Raw genomic sequence first — 24,316 nt, 5'->3', positions numbered from 1 at the left:
TGTTGACATGTATTGATTGTACATATGTTGTGTTAACATGTATTGATTGTACATATGTTGTGTTGACGTGTATTGATTGTACATATGTTGTGTTGACGTGTATTAATTGTACATATGTTGTGTTGACATGTATTGATTGTATATATGTTGTGTTAACATGTATTGATTGTACATCTTTTGTTGACATGTATTGATTGTACATACGTTGAGTTGACTTTTGTTATATCATGATGATATCATGATATAACATTTATACTAAGTTTTCCTATAATAATTAGATCCACATCAAGTGCTTTTATGAGTTATCATGGTGTAATATTTATACATCATTTCATATAATTAAAGTTTAGCAAGTAATACTTATGATCAGGTAAAATGCATATATAAAATATCAGTAGTTTCAGTTATAGCTTTTTAGATAGATGCGAGCCTAAGGTAATGGGAGCGCATCTCCTAGACATACTATTCAATAGTTCAAAGAGTTATGTCTACATAGTTTAATAGATTTGAAGCTTTTAGATAAATGCTAGCCTAAGGTATCAAGATCCCATCTCCCAGACAAAAGATATGTCTACATGGTCTTATAGATTGCCTTTAACTATTTTATTGTCCCCCGCCGCGCGAAAGCGCGAAGCGGGGGATATAGTATTCACGACCGTCCGTACGTCCGTCCGTACGTCCCACCTGTTTGTTGCCGCGATATATCAAGAACTAAACACTGGATTGTCTTCATATTTGGAACTATGGTGTATATACAGACTCCGCAGACACCAGTCGGTTTTGGTGACCTTGAGCCCATTTTCAAGGTCACAGCAGGTAAATCTGCTTTTGGAGTTGGAAAACGGTGTTGCCGCGATATCTCAAGAACTAATCGCAGGATTGTCTTCATGTTTGGAACTATGGTGTATATACAGACTCCGCAGACACCAGTCGGTTTTGGTGACCTTGACCCCATTTTCAAGGTCACAGCAGGTAAATCTGCTTTTGGAGTTGGAAAACGGTGTTGCCGCGATATCTCAAGAACTAATCGCAGGATTGTCTTCATGTTTGGAACTATGGTGTATATACAGATACCGCAGACACCAGTCGGTTTTGGTGACCTTGACCCCATTTTCAAGGTCACAGCAGGCAAATCTGCTTTTGGAGTTGGAAAACGGTGTTGCCGCGATATCTCAAGAACTAATCGCAGGATTGTCTTAATATTTGGAACTATGGTGTATATACAGACACCGCAGACACCAGTCGGTTTTGGTGACCTTGACCCTATTTTCAAGGTCACAGCAGGCAAATCTGCTTTTGGAGTTGGAAAACGGTGTTGCCGCGATATCTCAAGAACTAATCGCTGGATTGTCTTCATATTTGGTATTTTGGTGTATATACAGGCGGGGGACATTTCGTCACTTCTGTGACAAATACTTGTTTAAGTAAATCTGTCATCACCTATATTAGAATAACATTCAGCAATTACTTCAATTTAGACTCATTAAGGATTAGCCCCCATACAAGCTCATCTATAATGATACCATAATCTCTTTCCAAGCACCCAGTAAATATGTCAACAAGATTAGTGCCAACAGGATTAACAAGATTAAGTATTCACCTCTGTCTAGCTATTCATTTAGTATAGGGCACAGCCCATCGTGTATCAACCAATCAGATTCCATTATATTGTTCTAATTTTTGTTAAATACATACAGAAACCAAATGTTAAGCAGAAGGGGTTTGCGGCTCATACCAAGCAGATCTCTCTCCCACAAGCCAGAGGGTTGTACCGACTCTGTGGCACCCTCAGCTATATTCGAAGATATTGTAATTTGCTCATTGTCAACTGTTCTTGTAAATAAAACTGTGATTAGTCTCCTGTGACTCCAGCTCTTTGCTGACTAATTCCCCCAAAAAACCAGCACGCCATTTGGAAGGTTTTGTTCAACCGAACAGAACCATAATAATTCAATGATAATGACACAGTATAGGTTCAAGGCCGTGGATATGTAGTTTTGATAACCGTGTTTAAAGAGATATTTATGATCTCTCTTCTCAACTGTGAGAACACTGTGTGAGTCGCCTCTGCGTGAGGCACCTGAAATATGTTGCCTGTGCCCTTTTACTGTGGATCTTGTGCTTTGTGGCCTCAGGTTATGAAGTTCATGTCCCAGGGCAAACGTAACACTTGATATTGGACCAACTCAAGCATCAATAATATGTGTTGATTGCATGATGCACTGTATATATGATATAAGATGAGGATGCAGTATATATACAACATGATGATGAAGTGTATATATGATATAACATGATGATGCAGTGTATGTATAATATGACATGATGATGCAGTATATATACAACATGATGATGCAGTGTATATATATGATATAAGATGATGATGCAGTGTATATATATGATATAACATGTTGATGAAGTGTGTATATGACATAACATGAGGATGCAGTGTATATATGATTTAACATGATAATGCAGTGTATATATGATATAACATGATGACACAGTGTATATATTATAGATCATGATGATGCAGTGTATATATACTGAACAACAAAAGTTCCTGTGATATTGAATAAGATTTAATGCAAAGTTATGTTTTTCACCAAATCTGAAACAATTTCGGCTTGCAACAGATAAAAGACTCCTGTAAGTGTTCAAATGGTTTAATTTGCCATACTGACTTCAGAAAATGCGTGATTTCATAAAATAAACCATGAACATGCCAAAATGTCAATTTACAAATCAATAGCATGTGTGTCCACCTCTGTTTGCGATGCAAGCAACAAATCTTTGTCTCATGGAATGGAACAGGCGTCGCACAAAGTCCTGTGGGATATCTGTCCATATCTGTTGGAGCATGTTTCGAAGTTCCTGGAGTGTCTGTGGAACACATGGTTGACGTTGAAGGCACCGATCCATCTCATCCCACATGTGCCCGATTGGTGAGAGTTCAGGGGAGCGAGCCGGCCTGGGGATGACATTCACGTTGTTTTGTTGAAGAGAATCCTGAACAAGTCGAGCCGGGCGTTGTCATGTTAAAAGGTAATGCCTGGGCCATGATGACGCAAAAACGGTAGAACAACAGGGCTGATGATCTCGTCGCGGTAGCGCTGTCCATTGAGATTTCCCTCTACCACTATCAAACAGGTCCTCTGTCTTGCTGTAATCCCACCCTGTACCATAACGCTGCTGCCCCCAAACCGATCTTCTTCCATGACACAATGATTGACGTAACGTTCACGTAACGTTCACTTCGACGTCGGTACACTCGAATCCATCCATCTCTGTGGCGGAGGTGAAAACGAGTTTCGTCAGTGAATAGAACTTGTCCCCACTGCATGGCCGACCAGTGTAGACGCTGTCTGCACCACTGTAGACGTGCTTGACTGTGGTTTCCTGTCAAAATGGGGCGTCTGGCGGGTCTTCTGGCGACAATCCCTGCACATCTAAGGCGTCGACATACGGTTTGTGAAGATATTCGTCAAAGGCCAGGGATGCTTCTTGCAGTCACTGTTGCTGGCTGGAATTGATTTTGTAGGTGTGTCTTGTCAATTATTGGTTATGCGTGGCCTGCCATCCGAGGATGGTCTCTGACTGCATTCGTCTGTTGCCAACGTTGCCATAAACACCAAATGGTGTTTCTGTGGACGTTAAATTGTCTTGCAACATCACGTTGACTCAATCCTGCTTCAAGCATACTAATGGCTCGTAGACGCTCATTTTTGGACAGGCATGGCATTTCGAATAATTGCGTAATTTTGTTGTTTTTCTGAGTGTTTGTTGTCAGCACGATGCTAAACAATGCATATGGAATCCCGTTAACTCACATGTTTTTATACCCATTCTTGGGTAGTGAAATGCATGGGGCTTGCATAAAAGTTAACTTTTGCATGGAATGCATGCTTTTCTGTAGCAGTTGCGTTTTTGTGACTTGATTCCATACATGAACTTTACTTGTTTGAAAAATACACTTAATTATTGGTGTCACAGGAACTTTTGTTATTGAGTATATGATATAACATATTGCAGAATATATCCATGATGATTCTGTGTATACATGATATAAAATGATGATTCTGTGTATACATGATATTAAATGATGATGCTGTGTACATATGATATAACATGATGATGCAGAATATAAACGGTTCATTATCAAAATATGTACCCTTTTTATTTCAGTAATCTTTATCTTTCATAAGGTTTGGGATAGCCCTTAACTTTCATCTCTAATATTTCAGTGTTGAATCAAATTAAGATATATCATCGAACATTTGCCTTGTCAGTGCTTTATTTGCTTATGTTGGAGTGGTATATAGTCTGAAATTGTTGAAAAATCACTGTCAATGGACACCAAAAGCATTTTTCAGTGAACATATTTCAGATTTTTATGACATATATTTGAGTTTTTATGTTGATATTTTATTAATGGGATTAGAGTCTTTATAATAAAAATCAGTTTCATCTATGTTTCTATATTTCAATCGCCTGTCTGAAAGGGGCCTGTCCTTGATGTTACCATTTTTTAAATCAGGTGTTAGAGTTATCCATCGTAATGTGGAGAGAAGGTAAATGAGTTCTCCCTTATCATATCAATTCCTGTTTTGAGTCAACTGGAAAAAGGTAACACCAAGCATCACCATATGAAAGTTCCATGTCTTTGGTGTAACCTTGTCATAAAAAATACTATTTCATTTTCAAAACATCCTTATATGCATACTGGTAATAAAAGAGTTAAATGCACTGGTACTGAATGTTGTGGGCTACTGTCGAGGGAGCAGTCATTTGTATATGTATTTATTGTTGAATGAAAATATGTCTTTGGTGTTACTGTCCTTGGTGTGTCCTGAACCATGACAAAATGTCTTTGGTGTTAATTAATATGACCTTGGTGTAACTTAATAGCAATTATTAACTTAAAATGGGCAATAGCTAAACATGTCTTGTGACATTGAAATTACAAATCTTTAATCATATTAACACTTTAACACCAAGCATCACCATATGAAGATTGCATAGCATGATTTTCAACATGTACAAAGAACATGTTCAATAAATAAAGAATATTGAAATTTTATCGATCATTTTGGTGATGTGTCGGACACAGAGAAGAATTTTTTTTTTTTTATTTTTACTTCTCACAATGAGTGATGATCCAGGCATTAATACATGGTTATATTAAAAGTGAGAGTCTTTTTCTTTTCTAGGCAAAGGTAAAATATTAGTTTTACAATACTACACTGAAAGAGATATTGTATTAACTTTTTTATTTCTGCAAAAGATCCGTAACTATAATGGTTACACCAAGGACAATAACTTTCTACTGTTTCTCCGGTATATTTAAAATATGAGAAAATTATCTTTCTCTGTATTAGCATAACTTACCCAACTATTTGTTAAGTTTAGATGTTTCTTGTTAAATCACTAAAAGTTGGAACTTTCAAGTTGTATTTTTGTTTATTCAACAGGACATAAAGGGGTAAAATTTTGATGACTCATACGCGATGATTCAGTGTATATATGATATAAGATGATGATGCAGTGTATATATGAGATGAGGATGCAGCATATAAACATGATGATGCAGTGTATATATGAGATGGGGATGCAGTATATATACATGATGATGCAGTGTATATATGAGATAAGGATGCAGTGTATATATGAGATGGGGATGCAGTGTATATATGAGATGGGGATGCAGCATGTAAACATGATGATGCAGTGTATATATGAGATGGGGATGCAGTATATATACATGATGATGCAGTGTATATATGAGATGAGGATGCAGTGTATATATGAGATGAGGATGCAGTATATATACATGATGGTGCAGTGTATATATGAGATGGGGATGCAGTATATATACATGATGATGCAGTGTATATATGAGATGGAGATGCAGCATATAAACATGATGATGCAGTGTATATATGAGATGGGGATGCAGTATATATACATGATGATGCAGTGTATATATGAGATAAGGATGCAGTATATATACATTATGGTGCAGTGTATTTATGAGATGAGGATGCAGTATATATACATGATGATGCAGTGTATATATGAGATGAGGATGCAGTATATATACATTATGGTGCAGTGTATATATGAGATGGGGATGCTGTATATATGAGATAAGGATGCAGTGTATATATGAGATGAGGATGCAGTATATTTATGAGATGGGGATGCAGTATATATACATGATGATGCAGTGTATATATGAGATGGGGGTGCAGCATATAAACATGATGGTGCAGTGTATATATGAGATTGGGATGCTGTATATATACATGATGATGGTGTGTATATATGAGATGAGGATGCAGTGTATATATGAGATGGGGATGCAGCATATAAACATGATGATGCAGTGTATATATGAGATAAGGATGCAGTATATATACATTATGGTGCAGTGTATTTATGAGATGAGGATGCAGTATATATACATGATGATGCAGTGTATATATGAGATGGGGATGCAGTATATATACATGATGATGCAGTGTATATATGAGATAAGGATGCAGTATATATACATTATGGTGCAGTGTATTTATGAGATGAGGATGCAGTATATATACATGATGATGCAGTGTATTTATGAGATGGGGATGCAGTATATATACACGATGATGCAGTGTATATATGAGATGAGGATGCAGTATATATACATGATGGTGCAGTGTATATATGAGATGGGGGTGCAGCATATAAACATGATGGTGCAGTGTATATATGAGATGGGGATGCAGCATATATACATGATGATGCAGTGTATATATGAGATAAGGATGCAGTATATATACATTATGGTGCAGTGTATATATGAGATGAGGATGCAGTATATATACATGATGATGCAGTGTATATATGAGATGGGGATGCAGTATATATACATGATGATGCTGTGTATATATAAGATGAGGATGCAGTATATATACATGAGGATGCAGTGTTTATATGAGATGAGGATGCAGTATATATACATGATGATGCAGTGTATATATGAGATGAGGATGCAGTATATATACATGAGGATGCAGTGTTTATATGAGATGAGGATGCAGTATATATACATTATGGTGCAGTGTATTTATGAGATGAGGATGCAGTATATATACATGATGGTGCAGTGTATATATAAGATGGGGATGCAGTATATATACATGATTATGCAGTGTATATATGAGATGGGGATGCAGCATATAAACGTGATGATGCAGTGTATATATGAGATGAGGATGCAGTATATATACATGATGATGCAGTGTATATATGAGATGAGGATGCAGTATATATACATGAGGATGCAGTGTTTATATGAGATGAGGATGCAGTATATATACATTATGGTGCAGTGTATATATGAGATGAGGATGCAGTATATATACATGAGGATGCAGTGTTTATATGAGATGGGGATGCAGTATATATACATTATGGTGCAGTGTATTTATGAGATGAGGATGCAGTATATATACATGATGGTGCAGTGTATATATGAGATGAGGATGCAGTATATATACATGATGGTGCAGTGTATATATGAGATGGGGATGCAGTATATATACATGATGATGCAGTGTATATATAAGATGGGGATGCAGTATATATACATGATGATGCAGTGTATATATGAGATGGGGATGCAGCATATAAACATGATGATGCAGTGTATATATGAGATGAGGATGCAGTATATATACATGATGATGCAGTGTATATATAAGATGATGATGCAATGTGTGTATTTACTTCATTTCGTGCCTTTCATTAATTCACAGAAGCTAGAGCCAGATTGATGAGATGTGCCCTGCTGTACCAGTAACACCACACAATGGTTCTGATTACACAAACTAGAATACAATGTCTCAAATTGTATACATAGTTTAGTGTGTGTATATGTAGTGCAGCATAAAGCATTCACTATAATAAATAAGTGGACCCATCTAGTTTTGTGATGATCCTGTGTAGTATCTTGGCAGAATAGTTTCCCGCTAGAGCGGATTGAGAGGATTGGGTGGTGCCAACACTGCAGTGGACCAATCTGTGAAGTGACATGACTGAAATACTATCCCAGTTTCCTGGTGGATCGTGTACACCTACATATTGAGACATACAAATACAGTGTGTTTATCCCTGAATAATTAAAACTGCTTGGTGTTTTTCTGCTGCTAAATATTTAAGTCACATTTGGCAGCAGGTTGCTGGAGACCTTGGACTTTCAGGTTATTGGTCATGTGTTTACTCTGACCACATGTTATGTCATCAGATCAGCATGTTTTCACCTCATTATGATATCTTAGAGGCATGCATTTCCCCTAACCAAAGATAACAAAGCAACCTTGATCATGGAGTGAGTGAGTGAGTGAGTGAGTATGGTTTTACGCCGCTTTGGGCAAATTTCCAGCATTATCAAGATGGGGGAAACCACAAATGGGCTTCACACTAGATCATTGAGAGTAGTTCAATAGGTGTCCTCGTTTGGCAGCGTAACTCCTGAGAGTTTCCAGGGCTTCCATCCTGCCCCACACTGAAGCCTATATAACACATGTGGTGTCACCTGAGGCAAGTGACTTTGTTCAAAATATGCCTCTATTCACCCTACAGTGAATGGGTACCCGGTAGCATGAGATGGTAATGTGACAGCTAATCTTCTTGCGCCTTACAGGCCGCTTGGGTTGTGTACTCCAAGGGAGCTGAAAATGAAAATTGAGTGACACTGATCCTTTGTCAGGGTTAATAATGTAGAACTTTAAACATACTTTAGGGTGTGGATTTATTATGATAGATTATGGTATCAGACTTCAAATGCCTTGAGGCATATCATGATTTCTGGAGCCTTCTAAAAATGGTAGTGGAGGGGCTACTTCTGTGTTTGCAAAGACTTGCAATTAGTATTCTAGTTTGTCCATTCTTTCTGTCTCTCCTTGGGTGGCATGTAGTTGCTAATGGTTCTTGTGAGGTCTTCCTGGTCACACAGCTGGTCAAGTCCACATAATGGTCTCTCCTTGGCTGGCATGTAGTTGTTAATGGTCCTTGTGAGTGAGTGAGTTTGGTTTTACGCCGCTTTAAGCAATATTCCAGTAATATCATGGCGGGGGACACCAGAAATGGGCTTCACACATTGTACCCATGTCGGGATTCGAACCCGGGTCTTCGGCGTGACGAGCGAACGCTTTAACCACTAGGCTACCCGACCGCCCCTCTTGTGAGGTCTCCCTGGTCACACAGCTGGTCAAGTCCACTTAATGGTCTCTCCTTGGGTGGCATGTAGTTGCTAATGGTTCTTGTGAGGTCTTCCTGGTCACACAGCTGGTCAAGTCCACACAATGGTCACTCCTTGGGTGGCATGTAGTTGCTGATAGTTCTTGTGAGGTCTTCCTGGTCGCACAGCTGGTCAAGTCCACACAATGGTCACTCCTTGGGTGGCATGTAGTTGCTGATAGTTCTTGTGAGGTCTTCCTGGTCACACAGCTGGTTAAGTCCACATAATGGTCTCTCCTTGGGTGGCATGTAGTTGCTAATGGTTCTTGTGAGGTCTTCCTGGTCACACAGCTGGTCAAGTCCACATAATGGTCTCTCCTTGGGTGGCATGTAGTTGCTAATGGTTCTTGTGAGGTCTCCCTGGTCACACAGCTGGTCAAGTCCACACAATGGTCACTCCTTGGGTGGCATGTAGTTGCTGATAGTTCTTGTGAGGTCTTCCTGGTCACACAGCTGGTTAAGTCCACATAATGGTCTCTCCTTGGGTGGCATGTAGTTGCTAATGGTTCTTGTGAGGTCTCCCTGGTCACACAGCTGGTCAAGTCCCCATAATAGTCACTGTCCTTTAGGAAGAAAATAGAACAAAACACTTCCAATTTTTAAGATATTTTAATTTTAAGGCGAGATTGAGTAGAATAAAAACAAGTTATTGATAAATTTTCAGGAGCACTTTAACATGCTGAAAAGCCTGCCAGTCATCATGAGGTGGCTGCAATGTTTGATTGTTTGAACTACGTCGAACATGGACCACTGATCACTGTCTCTTTATAAGGTGGGAATGGAGGGCGACAGGGTGCCCTTCTACATCCTATTGTTTCTATACATACCGCACAACAAACAGTGAGGAAGCGGTCAACACTTCAACAACACTAGTATATATCTACAGGTCAAGATTCTAACAAAAATGATTATGAAAATTTAGTCAATACATTGAATGCAAGTTGTGAGCGAACATAGGACCTAATATATCAACAGAATCAAGAGGATGTTTTCTCAACAAAAACACCTTCCTGACAAATGTGAAAATTTACAAATATAACGTGGATGTCATTATAAATATAAGATCTTATATTTACACAATATACAACAAGTTTACAGTTGGTATGATCGTCACATTCACTGTTTTTTTCAGAAACTCACAAGAGAAAATTGCATAGAAAACCGTATGGCAAACACATCCATGCAGCAAAATGTATAAGTATCAATAAAGGTAATAATTGAAATAACAAAATAATATTACTAAAACTGTAGTTGAAAAAAAAAATCAGCACATCATAGCGAGTGACTGTGCAAGATTATTGACTAATTTCAACAGATATACAACTGTTAGTATTTCTTAATTTTTATTTTGAAAAAAAAATAGTAAAAAGAAAACACCATCTATATACAAATGAACAAGTGACTCTATGCTATGACAGTCATCATACATGCATGTCGTTTCATCAACATGATTAAAGTATTTTCCATATCACAGTGTCCTTGTCGCAAGACTTGTTTCCTAACAGATGCTGATAATATTGTACGTTTGTAGTTAATAGTTAGAACTGGTAATATAACAATCTGATAATGCATGAACCAGCAAACATCTGTAACAACTAGCTGTAGGTTCTGTGGAAGAAACATACAAAATGAGCTAACAACACTAGAAACGGCTCCTTAACATGCATTCACATATAACCTACAATAGAAGACTTCTGATATTATTTGTTAGAACCAACAATCCAGTACAGGCAATAGGAACTGTGTAACTAGGCCAACAGAAGCTGCCTCGGAGATGGAGACCTGTGGGAATACTCTTCTGGAGAAAGTGAGTGTTTACCATTACGTGTGTTTATGATGGGAGCACCTGGATGGACATCAGCCATAACCAGCATCAGCATCATTGAGAGTCTCACTTCTACTTGACCTATTTATTGCCTGATGTTGGAGGAGCTGGTAACTAGGGCACAGTACACTGTGTTGTAGGACTGGGTGGATATACATGAGCATGGCACCGCAGTCCTCATCGCTGCACACTTTCCAAAAGTTCTATATCTGGGGCATGCTACAATGTAATGGTCATATTATTTTAATACTCAAAGTCTAAATGATATGAATTAGCAGCTACCCACTAGGTTAAGACAAAAAAGTCCTGACAAAAGGGTTTGTTATGAAACAATATTTCTGAATGTCATTTACCATAAACCACAAACAACTGTTATGATATCGATGTATGAGCAAGATTGAATTTTCAAATCTTCCTTACTGCCGAGTCTTTTACTTTGCAGACCAATAACTGAAAGACTTCCTCCAAGATATAAGATGAAGCCAAACACTGTGAACATGTACCTGTTTATGCAAGGTGGCCAGTTTGGGCACACAAGGGGATGGTCAATCAAAGGCCTGGTTCTAAAGGTTGTGTGCTACATTATAGTGGCCTGGTTTACAGCAGTACAACTGTACAGTTAGTGAACTGCAGACATGGGGTGTGATACAGTTTCCTCCAGTGAGTCCACGTGGGTACACGAACCCAGATCACCAGGAGGGGTGTCCCTGCTAGCCACTACACATTCACCTGCTCCTAGTGTCAAGCATTGGAGATAATTTAAGAAAAAGGTGTATCATGAACAATGAATATATAACTATAGGAATCTTCGAATTTTAAATTGAAATCTAGCAAATTCATAAAATCTGAATATATTTCAACACAATTTTAAATGTATGACATCATGTATCTTTGTGAGTACCGTGTATAGCAATGAGATCATTTAACCTATGACAAAAGAATCCATTGTCCAACTGACTTTCTAGGTGGACTAGAAGGGCTATATGTATATCTTATATACAATAACTTGGGCTACACATGAGGCCAGCTCACAAAAAGGCACAAAAAAACACCATGTGATAAAACATAATACATCTGACAATAAACAGCTGAAAACCTGAGGTACAATAAATAAATCTCTCATGTAAACACAAACACAACTGCTTCTGAGAGTATTTTTATTACCATGCTACCATGGTACTGCTATCGGCTGTGTGAACAACCACATCTGCTTGGACAGCATCTACATTTCCATGCTCCCGGCTCCCGGCTCCCATGTGTTTCTGAATAACCAATGCTTCCTAGCCCAAGCATGACAACTCTGCAATAGTAATTATTATTTCCAAAGAGACAAGTTCCTGAATCATTGGTTTAGTAAAGTTAATCATGAAAACTTTTTCATTTCAGCATGTCATTGCTTGTTTAGTTGAGCCATTAGATTGTCATGACTCACAATCACTATTATTCCTATCTCAAGTAATTTCATTTCAACTTCATAGACTATCATCACCCAGCTTGCTAGTAGTAGAATCTAGAGTGATATGATCTTGTCAAGTACTATTTGTCTAAAAGAGCCGACACATGTACACATGAATATAACCAAGAAACAGATGTGTTACGGTTTTGAGTGGACATGAGAAAGTCATTTATGTCATAAACTCTGAGTAACAATGATTAACAGTCTGGGAGACAGTGACATATATGACTAGTTTAAACAGACATGGAGAAACAGAGAGTGATAGGTGGAACAGATCTGCACAGTCCAGAATAGTGAGACTGTGACAGATATGATGTGGCTGGACAGTCTTGAAGAATGATATTGTAACAGATATGACTTGGCTAGACAGCCTTGAAGTATGATATTGTAACAGATATGACTTGGCTAGACAGTCTTGAAGAATGATATTGTAACAGATATGACTTGGCTAGACAGTCTTGAAGAATGATATTGTAACAGATACATGTATGACTTGGCTAGACAGTCTTGAAGAATGATATTGTAACAGATATGACTTGGCTAGACAGTCTTGAAGAATGATATTGTAACAGATATGACTTGGCTAGACAGCCTTGAAGAATGATATTGTAACAGATATGACTTGGCTAGACAGTTTTGAAGAATGATATTGTAACAGATATGACTTGGCTAGACAGCCTTGAAGAATGATATTGTAACAGATATGACTTGGCTAGACAGCCTTGAAGAATGATATTGTAACAGATATGACTTGGCTAGCCTTGAACATGAGATGAACATGAGTGATCTGAACAGCCTCAGTGATGAGACAGTGACGGATATGACTGATTTGTTATTCAGCATAAAAGAGATATACGTTCAAGAAGGTTGAAGAATTCTGACACATCACAAAGTTTAATATCACCCATTACCTGTTACAAGTGGGAATCAAAGTTGTATGAACACCATCTTCTTCTACTATTTCAACATCACATTGAGTCTGCTGGATCAGCATCAAAGTAAGGAAAATGTAAATAAATTTAAAAACGAAAAAAAATGACAAATTCACAAAAATTCCTGAAGTGAAAACCTGTGCATGGGAATAGTATATGACTTTCAACCTTGTAACTATGTACATCACCTGCATCTAGCATTAACAAGGTCACCTCCAACAAACACTGTCAGATGACCTTCTGAAATATTGGAACATGCACATTCACAGGAAAGTTGAATGTTGACTGTTTCCTCCACTGAACACTACCACTGTATACCATCTTTATCATTTTCGTAATACAGTCGCAATATGGCTGCAATATTGACGATGCGATGTAAATTTTATTAACTCAGAAAAAAAGTTTTAGATAACAATAAGTCATTGTTATAGTTTGTGAAACAGCCTTTACAACATAATTTTGACATTATAAATCCACTTCTTATATATATTCCTACTTTTGCAAGCATATCTACATGAGCAAACATGGGGTATATTATCTGCACGGTCAGGTCCTTGTGGAATGTAAAACTCCCAATATGATAGCCATTTCTAAACCATATTTTCAGCTAAATAATTGGTCTCGAAAGTTATTGGTCAGAAACAACTTAAATGTTAGACAACATGTACATTTACACATTTTGTCATATCACCAACATGCACCTGTATAACATGACGGTAACAATAGTACTGAATATAACAGTATCCAGCATGCTACACAACTGGTGAAAACTGGTCAGATTAGCAACATGAATTGTCGTCGTCTACCAGCGGGCTGTCTGGTGCCACTATCGGTGGTAGAGGCAGTAGTTGCTATAGTACACGATACACACTAGGAATTAGCCTGGTAGGAAGCCAGTTGACAGGATCTACACGATCAGTGTCCACAAGAAGTAGTCTGAGTGTGAATGTTGACTCTCGTCTCGTTACTAGCTAGAGGACTGATTGGACAGACCTCACTATGAGCATTGCATCTGAGCAGTCTACGGCTATCTGTACGCCATGTACACTGTACGTAATTCACACAATATACGGTATCCACACCCACAGTTGTCATGGAAACACACGTAAGAGCACATTATGGAAGTGGTTATGAAGATATTCCATTTTAAAAAAAAGCAGCATTCATATCAGTTGGTCTTCACATTGTCTTGAATGATCACGCATAGAAAAGAAACCGGAGACCACACGCTTCTTTGGTATCCATGGTAACCAAATGGTCTCCAAGGCAACCAGAATAAATTGGAAAATCCTAATTAAGCACAAACGCTAACACCAGTCATCCTCTTCATCAGATTCATTATGCAAAGGAATGTTACTATCACTGCGAAGTTCATATTTTTCGGGCTTCCGTCCCTTACCCTTCACCTTGGGTTTAAAACCATTTGGAAGGGTAGCAGCAGAGCGAGATCCCCGCCCACCTCCCCCTGTCTCCTGGGGTGGAGTATCTTCAAACTGATTGGCTAAAAATCTACTCCTATCACTGGCATGAGTATCCGGTGCTCGGCCAGACTGTCGGCCTCCACGGTCAGCTCCATGGTAGGGTGAATCACCATGGTAACCACTAGTCCTTTGAGCGATAGGTAAGGTGTGAGATTTAGGGTCACTAAGTTTGTTGAGATTGTTTCTCTCTGTGGGACTATAAGGCTCGGGTCTCCCAAGCCGGCCTGGTGGAGGCACATGATGCGACGAATGAGGCGGGATGTTCAGTTTGGGGAGGTGTGTTGGTGATGCGTTCAGCTTGGGAAAGTTAATGCTCCCTGGGCTTTTTGGTGGCTGTGGAACTGTTGGAGACGGCATAACCCTGGGCATGCTTTCTTTCAGTTTCGGTTGAGCAAGATTTAATGATGATGGTTTTGACACGGGCACCGGTGGTAACTTTCGCCCAACACGTTTAGGAGGTGACTGGGCAGGGCTTGGACTACGGGATCTGTCGGTCAGGTTGGCTGAACCATAGTATTCTAGCTGGGACTGCGACAAGTTAGGGTTAGGTGAAGGGCTCCGAGATCGGTTTTCTAATGATGTGGATCTGTAGAAAGTGGACTCCCTGTTTTTACGGGGTGGTTTGGGACTAGGATGGGGGGAGCCATACACTGGATACTGCTGCGTTAGGGGAGGGCGGATGTTTCGGGAATGTGTCCGACCGCGCATCTGAGGAGAGCTTGGAACACTCAAACTGTCGTCATGGCGATGACCTGTAGAAGAAAATATATCCACATATCCAATAAATATGAAATTACAAATTCAATGTTTTAAATCAATTACTTTGTGTAGGAGACTGGATGATGAATCTGAGATAAAAAATTTAAATTGTCTTATTTACGAAAATGAAGAGTGAGTTCGTTTCATAAACACAGAGTTACATTCATATGTATTGTCATCTATGGAAAAAACTCAATATTCAACAGTATTCATACTGTTGCTGATGAAATTTGATTCAGTAGGCTTCAAAGACACAATGAACCAAAACTGATGGAGGAATAAAAACATACAAAAACATAAATATAACAAATTTCTTGTATCAGTAGTAGCATTCAGTTGCATTTGAAAGACTACTGTAATAAAAACCAAGCAATTTGGCACTGTAGCTCATCTGAAATTGTTTGAATTATTGAAATAATCCTGTAGGATTTTGCACTTGTTTTTAGAATTTTGGAGTTAAATTATAATTTGCAATTAAACCCGTTTATGTTCATGAGATCACCACAGCATAAGCTTACTGTAGGATGCCAAGTTATTGTTAATAAAGCCTTCTACATTTTTAAATTGAGTATCATTAAAGAGAACATCGCACTGGTATTTAGTCAGTTTCATCATTTACTTTTCCCAACATAATGTATACTTGTATTATTGCTAGTTTGCAATTCATTGGAATCCAGTTTGTACTACCAATACCATTACCATGTATCTATCAATACCATTACCATGTATCTACCAATACCATTACTATGTATCTGTGTATGTTGGTCGGTGGATACAATGCTAGCAAGTTTACAGGAACCCTTCTTAGCACGCTTACAGATGTTTTGTGTCAAGAGGGGTGAAGTTCTCAGTCTCACATAGAAAAACTTGACCTAAAGACAGTGAAATGATCTAATTGTCAATATGATCCCCTTCCACACTCATGCACTTTTGTCAACAATATTGGAGGGATTTTATCCTATTTTTCTGGAAGTCTTTCTCTTGGCTGTCCAAAAATCAGCTACTGTGATTTCATTGTTCCAGTTTTCTTCATGTTTGGAAACAGATGGAGGTTTGATGGAGCCAGATGTCAGAATAAGGTGGGTGCTGAAGGACTTCAAAGCCACACTCATGGATTGTAACCATGGCAATTACTGTTTTGAGCAATGGCGCATTGTCCTGATGTAAGAGCACACTTTTTCTCAGATCCCTCATCTTAATACCATCACATAATTTCCTCAAACTTCCTAGAAGGTAATCACTCCTGGGAAATGCCTACTGAACTAGCAATATGATGCTCAGTCACTTGCTGGTCGGTCACCATATTGTGGATTCTCTGGATCATTTCTGGTGTTGCTGACGTGAAAGGCCTTCCACGACAGTGGTCATCCACAAGGCCCTCCTGCCACTCTTAAACTCTGCCGCCGACCTCCTTATGGTGGCATCCTTCCCTAGTGTTGTACTCATATCTCCATGGATGGCTTTGGGTGTTGTCGCAGCAAAACAATATGCTCAATTAACTCAGTGTGTTGTGGATATATCTCTATTATGTCATGTTATTTCCACAACAAAAGATTTCACTATGATGCAGTTCCTTCTATGTGAGGCTGAGATCTTGTCCCTCAACCCTCGTATCAACTTGATGAGGGCAGAATCACACCTTCAGACTGTTGCATTAATCTCTTAATATTTCTCACACAACCCTGAAATCGGCTTCAGCTAGAGACCTCAAAACATTCATCAGACTTTGTGTCACTGCTAAGTGAAAGGACACATGACACTAAATATAGTGTCTAGTCCTAAAGTGGAACACTGAGCAGTCTCACTTTAAGTCTTTTCATGGGAAATTCATGATCATTTTAGTGGCTTGTTCTAATCTATCACAGCATCAAGAGGAGGGTTTCTATTGGTCAGGTTCCACTGAAACCACCCCAAGTATCTAGAACAAAGTCAGGAGAGTGCCCAGGTCAATGAAGCGTTTATTATACCCTATTTCAGTGTGCTACTGTAATATATTTAAATGAATATTTTCATATATTTAGTAGTGAGAAACTTTGCTCATTTTCTTTTTATCCATATACACACACACATGTTCTTTGGTAGGTCTCAAAATATTAATACATACATTAAACTTCAATTTAATTGCCAGTCTCTGTTATAAACATTTGAACTATCATGAAAAAGTGTTTCCTCAAATGTGAACATTTGCTTAACAAGCACAGTGCTTTTACCTACACATTGAGTGTCCTCTGTATGAAGCCATTGCATGGCCCCTATTCTGAACCTTGCCTCCCATCTCCATCACTACAAGCAATGTTACCTGCATGGGTGGTTGAGTGTTGTATTCTTTACTTGAGGTTGATGTTTCAGCAACCTCATTACAATTTACTCTGCTACTATACCTCTCTGCTTGAAGGTCTGAGGACACCTCCACAGCAGGCTGTGTCAGGTGAGTCCTGAGTGAACATTCACCGCCCAGTCCAAATAAGGGATGTGTGGTTCTTGAGAATACATTGTAGCTTCAGATGAGCTTTCTATAATGATTCAGTTTCCAATTTAATTCAGAACTTTTGATTTGTTCAAATGAAAACCCACACAGATAACCAAACATTTCCTTGATGGTATTCAGGTGTAGATGCCATGGCGCTCAGAAATGACAGGGTGTATTAAATATCCACAACAATATAATGGCCCAGTCTTATTTATCTACATTTGGAACTTGTTTTTTTAGTTCATTTTCGAAATACAGACTTGTACCAAGAATTTAGAAGCATCAACACTGATTGGCTGATTATAAAGTTCACCTGATGCATTATACCTTGGAGATGTCCTCAGATCTTCACTTAGAGGATATCGTATCAGAGGGCAATATCAGACTTTAATGACACTTGAGTCATAATGGAAACAAATCCATGCAAATATATTTGTGAATATATTCAACTTTGTTGAATATTCATTGCATCATGGGCTTTATGAATGTGTATACCTTATAATTGTACTTATATTTGTATGTCTAAAATGTACAATCATAATATTTGCATTATTACATACTTTTCATTGTGTTCATGAAGATTCCCGACATGGGTACAATGTGTAAAGCCCATTTCTGGTGACCCTGCCATGATATTGCTGGAATATTGCTAAAATCAGCATAAATCAACACTCACTCACTCATAACACAGTTGAACAAGAGCGCTATTTGTTCCTGTGATTCATGATTATTTGTAACAGTTGAACAGGAGCGCTATTTGTTCCTGTGTTTCATGAATATTTGTAACACAGTTGCAAAGGTGCGCTATTTGTTCCTGGGATTCATGATTATTTGTAACAGTTGAACAGGAGCGCTATTTGTTCCTGTGTTTCATGAATATTTGTAACACTGTTGCAAAGGTGCGCTATTTGTTCCTGGGATTCATGATTCAACAGTGTAACACTGTTGAACAAAATAAATCAAGCACAGAATCTAGGGTTACTCTCCATAACATTCTTCTGCATTGATTATTCAAAGTTAAAAAAACCTTTCCCAAAGTAAGACAAAAACTACTTTCAAAGAACTAATTATAACCTAATAAATTGAAACAATAAATACATGTAACAGAAAATATTCTACTTAACTGTCCAAAGATTAAACAAACAAGTGGTAACATATATATGGTGTAACTACATGTAGCAATACATGATGTCTTCAGATTTAAATTTGGAAGAAATAATTTTAGAAATCATAAACTCTACTCACTGTAATTTCAAAGAAGACATTTAGGTATTATGCACATGAAACAATACCTTGCATTTTTAACTAACAAGCATAAGAAAAGGGTTTCAACAATGTAACTGACAGAAATTAGATCTGTGACAAATTCGTAAAAAATGTGCAATGGCTCTGTAGCTCAACTGGATAAAGGTATTCATGCAAAGAAAGGTTAAATGAATATGTGTTTTTAATTGCATTTAATTAATTATTGACGTCTATTATTAATATAGAATGGAGTACACAGATGCACATGACCCTTCTTGATCAAATGTGGTATCACAATGTTCAAAATTACATGGAAATCTTGGATTCCAGACTTTAATGTTCTTCATGCATGCTCTCTGCATCAATGCAAGTGTCATGAAAAAGGTCACTGAGTGAGAGAGTTGTGTGAATCACAAGATTATGATCAGTTTTTATTACAAAGACAGGTGGCAGACAAACCATTTTTTATTTAAGATGCCTTTGTTATTTATGATGTTATATTTGCTAATATATCACATTACAGCATCTTATTACCTATTATATCAGCAACTGGAATTTCTATTTCAAATCTTGAAAAAAAAACCATAGGCTTCATGGCAAGAAAATATTATTGAGATTGAAGGGATAATTAGCTAGAACTGGGTAAAAAATCAAGATTTACAAAAAACATGTTTTAAATGCTATGTTAACAACATAAAACTGGCTACATGGAACCGCAAGAACATCTTTAGATGACCACATTGCTTCAGTGCAATATTGACCTTCAAAGGTGTTCAAGAGAATGACGGACAGGCCATGACACAAGCTCACTTGGACTTTCCATCCAGGTGACAAAAAAAATCCATCCCAGTGAAGTTCGTAGAAATGTAATGTAAATTAAGATTTAGGATTTGGAAAGGGCTAGGTTTAGTGAGAATAAACACCATCTTAGAAAACCCTTTTGAATCTTTACCTTGAATAACCTTATCATAAATAGGACCGTTTATCATAGCCTGCAAGTAGAGCCAATTAGGAGACATTATTAACTATCACATCACTTAGTTATTCACAACCATTACGTTTCCATCGCCTGTGAATGAAAGAACATGTTATAAGTGAATATCATCATGCTAAGCCACACACTTGAGTGATAACCAGGCTGTAAATCCACAATTACCCTGCTACCCTATCTGGAACACTTGAAGATCACTGTGCATTACAATGTTTTAGAACAAAAGAACCATCAAATTGTGCAATGCTTTTTTTGTCAATTTCATGAGAACATCAATTATTGTGGGTTGCCTCTCAAGTGTGTGTGATCATGTACACAAAGTCAGTGTGCTTAAGGCAAGTGCATAGTCCCGACTATCTACAGTGGAGCTGAGACAGAATGTCCCGGGAAACTGGGTGTCTGGATGTGTGTGAGCAGATGACATCAGAAGCAAGTCCCAGCCACCACAATAGATTTCAAAACCACCAAAGCCACTTAAAAACTCTAATCTGTCATGGTTATCAAACATGTCACACTTGGGTAGTCTTTAATCATAGATGAGTTTGTCTCCAGTCACAGTTGAGTTTGTCTCCAGTCACAGTTGAGCAAGTCTCTAGTCACAGTTGGGTTTGTCTCTTCTCACAGTTGAGCAAGTCTCCAGTCACAGTTGAGCAAGTCTCCAGTCACAGCTGAGCAGGTCTCTTGTCACAGTTGAGTTTGTCTCCAGTCACAGTTGAGCAAGTCTCTAGTCAGAGTTGAGCAAGTCTCTAGTCACAGTTGAGGAAATCTCTAATCACAGTTGAGTTTGTCTCTTGTCACAGTTGAGCAAGTCTCTAGTCACAGTTGAGTTTGTCACTAGTAACAGTTGCGCAAATCCCTAGTCACAGTTGAGTTTGTCTCTAGTCACAGTTTGTCTCTAGTCACAGTTGAGCAAGTCTCTAGTCACAGTTGAGTTTGTCTCTAGTCACAGTTTAGCACATCTCTTGTCACAGATGAGTTTGTCTCTAGTCGCAGTTGAGCAAGTCTCTAGTCACAGTTGAGCTAGGTTCTTGTCATGTCACAATTACATTTGTCTCTCTTCACAGTTTAGCACATCTCTAGTCACAGTTGAGCAAGTCTCTAGTCACAGTTGAGCAAGTCTCTAGTCACAGTTGAGTTTGTCTCTTGTCACAGTTGAGCAAGTCTCTAGTCACAGTTGTGTTTGTCACTAGTAACAGTTGCGCAAATCCCTAGTCACAGTTGAGTTTGTCTCTAGTCACAGTTTGTCTCTAGTCACAGTTGAGCAAGTCTCTAGTCACAGTTGAGCAAGTCTCTAGTCACAGTTGAGTTTGTCTCTTGTCACAGTTGAGCAAGTCTCTAGTCACAGTTGAGTTTGTCACTAGTAACAGTTGCGCAAATCCCTAGTCACAGTTGAGTTTGTCTCTAGTCACAGTTTGTCTCTAGTCACAGTTGAGCAAGTCTCTAGTCACAGTTGAGCAAGTCTCTAGTCACAGTTGAGTTTGTCTCTTGTCACAGTTGAGCAAGTCTCTAGTCACAGTTGAGTTTGTCACTAGTAACAGTTGCGCAAATCCCTAGTCACAGTTGAGTTTGTCTCTAGTCACAGTTTGTCTCTAGTCACAGTTGAGCAAGTCTCTAGTCACAGTTGAGTTTGTCTCTAGTCACAGTTTAGCACATCTCTTGTCACAGATGAGTTTGTCTCTAGTCGCAGTTGAGCAAGTCTCTAGTCACAGTTGAGCTAGGTTCTTGTCATGTCACAATTACATTTGTCTCTCTTCACAGTTTAGCACATCTCTAGTCACAGTTGAGCAAGTCTCTAGTCACAGTTGAGCAAGTCTCTAGTCACAGTTGAGTTTGTCTCTAGTCACAGTTGAGCAAGACTCTAGTCACAGTTGAGCTAGGTTCTTGTCATGTCACAATTACATTTGTCTCTATTCACAGTTTAGCACATCTCTAGTCACAGTTGAGCAAGTCTCTAGTCACAGTTGAGCAAGTCTCTAGTCACAGTTGAGCTAGGTTCTTCTCATGTCACAATTACATTTGTCTCTATTCACAGTTTAGCACATCTCTAGTCACAGTTGAGCAAGTCTCTAGTCACAGTTGAGCAAGTCTCTAGTCACAGTTGAGCTAGGTTCTTGTCATGTCACAATTACATTTGTCTCTAGTCACAGTTTGGTCACGGTTTGCGTGTCTTTTTTGGTAAAAAAGACAGACAGTTGTCCTGCATGGTCAGTGGAAGTTAAGAAGAGTTGTTAATCAAAAGAGAAATCATGAGTTTAAAAATTAATTGGTGCATTATTTTAACAGAAAGGTTCATGAAATAGTTCAAAGTGCACAACACAGAGAACCATGCATCACTTGTAATGTAGAGGTTTTGAAAGACGGCTTGCGTTGCTTCATGCTGACAGACAATGCCCAACCACACATATATACTCTGATTTCAGTTGGATCCCAGGGTTACATACAACTTAATGTGGTTAGAAAACAGGTAGACCAGATTTCAACAAACACATTTAAAAAGTTTAGGATGATGCAGATTTCCTACTCCAGAACAGCATATTTTTTACAAGCAAAACTTCAAAGTTTTAAAAGTGAAAAGACACAAAAACCCTGCTATATTTAAATACATAATTTTGAATTTCAAATTTCAGGCTGTTGGTTTGCTAAGATTATATTTAACAGATAAATCAAATATACTCTTTTTTTTAACGTTTTATAAAAACCCATTAGGATTACCAAATAGGTTAAAGAATGTTTCAATCAAAGCCAAACATTTACATGAAACATAACTGCATAAACAGCACTATAGACAGGGTGTAGTTAAACAAGCAAGCTTTTGCTTAGATATGAGGTAAGACTCATGCTGTTTCCACGCTCCACTGTAGGTACAGAAGTAGCACTCACCATGGTGCTTACGTCTATCCTGCTCTGCAATGTGATGGGCTTGATCCACAATGTTGGACACAGCAGATGCGAAGCCCACGTCAGCGCGTCTCGGTGAGGGGGAGCGGCGGGATGGGAGAGGCGATGCCCGGGGGGACCCATAAGGACTGTGTATGGGGAGGGGGGAGCGGGGAGACATTGGTGACACTGGGGAAGAAGGGGTGTGAGCCCCATGTCTCTGGACGTCCAACTGGGCTGAACGCGGGGCCTGGAAGGAGAAGGCAGTAGTGTCAGTTAGGCTTGGGCACCTTCCATACACTACATCAGTGCATAAATCAACAATCTAAAAGCAATCAGTTCAACATGCTTCAAGAAAACTGAGACAGTTCTGGGAAAGGCTTCTGAAGTAAGAGTTTTCATTATGCTCAAATGGGCAGAAACATATTTCAAGTTATGGTGAGCGGGAGAGGAGATTCTGACATGTTGGGGAGACATCATGTATAACTGAAGGCTTTATGGCATCAACTGGGTGTCCACCAGCATGTTTATTGGCTATTGACATACCTCATCAACCTTACATGGCCAGGAAGTGTCTCAACTTGTCATAATTGTTTGTGCAGTTAAAACTAGATATATTTGGACTAATATCATAAATATATATATTAAGATTATGTATAAAGTGCAAGTTCTTTAGAAAATGTGGTTTGATTATAGTCATTCCATACAAAAAACAAATCTTTTAGAAGATTACAGTTTATCATAATACAAAATAAGAAAGATTTGAATTCAAAATTCTGATATTAACAACTACATTCAAATAAAAGCATTCCAAATGAAAATAAAGGCTTAAGAAAAGACAAAACTTATATGAAAGAAAAATATAATTTAAAAAAAAGGAAAACAAAGGCATTCAAAAGAAATGAACATAGTCATTGAAAAAAAGTTCTTTTATTAAAACTTGAACAAGTGAATACAAATGAAGAGTTTGTGAACATGCGTGTGATGTGACATCA

At 38.3% G+C, this 24,316-nt stretch overlaps 1 protein-coding gene across 9 annotated transcripts in view; it reads right to left on the bottom strand.

Moving 5' to 3' along the window:
• Positions 1-9,879: 9,879 nt before the first annotated feature.
• The window catches only part of LOC124117395 (voltage-dependent calcium channel type A subunit alpha-1-like), a 299,488-nt gene continuing 285,051 nt past the window's right edge, over positions 9,880-24,316 (bottom strand). For 8 of the 9 annotated variants that reach the window (XM_048389674.1, XM_046479250.2, XM_046479263.2 and 5 more), the window contains 2 exons: positions 23,325-23,571; positions 9,880-15,731 (listed from right to left, as the gene is read on the bottom strand). In XM_048389674.1, coding sequence (XP_048245631.1) covers positions 14,806-15,731; positions 23,325-23,571 — 1,173 coding nt within the window. In that variant the 3' untranslated portion in view covers positions 9,880-14,805. Of the gene's footprint in view, positions 15,732-20,405; positions 20,446-23,324; positions 23,572-24,316 lie in introns of all 9 variants that reach the window. The other variant, XM_046479277.2, reaches the window with a different exon arrangement.

This window comes from Haliotis rufescens, unplaced genomic scaffold (genome assembly GCF_023055435.1).
Source record: "Haliotis rufescens isolate VD_foot unplaced genomic scaffold, xgHalRufe1.0.p SCAF_8, whole genome shotgun sequence".
In the NCBI taxonomy this organism is placed as follows: Eukaryota; Metazoa; Mollusca; class Gastropoda; order Lepetellida; family Haliotidae; genus Haliotis; species Haliotis rufescens.
This window is presented reverse-complemented; position numbering and strand designations above follow the sequence as displayed.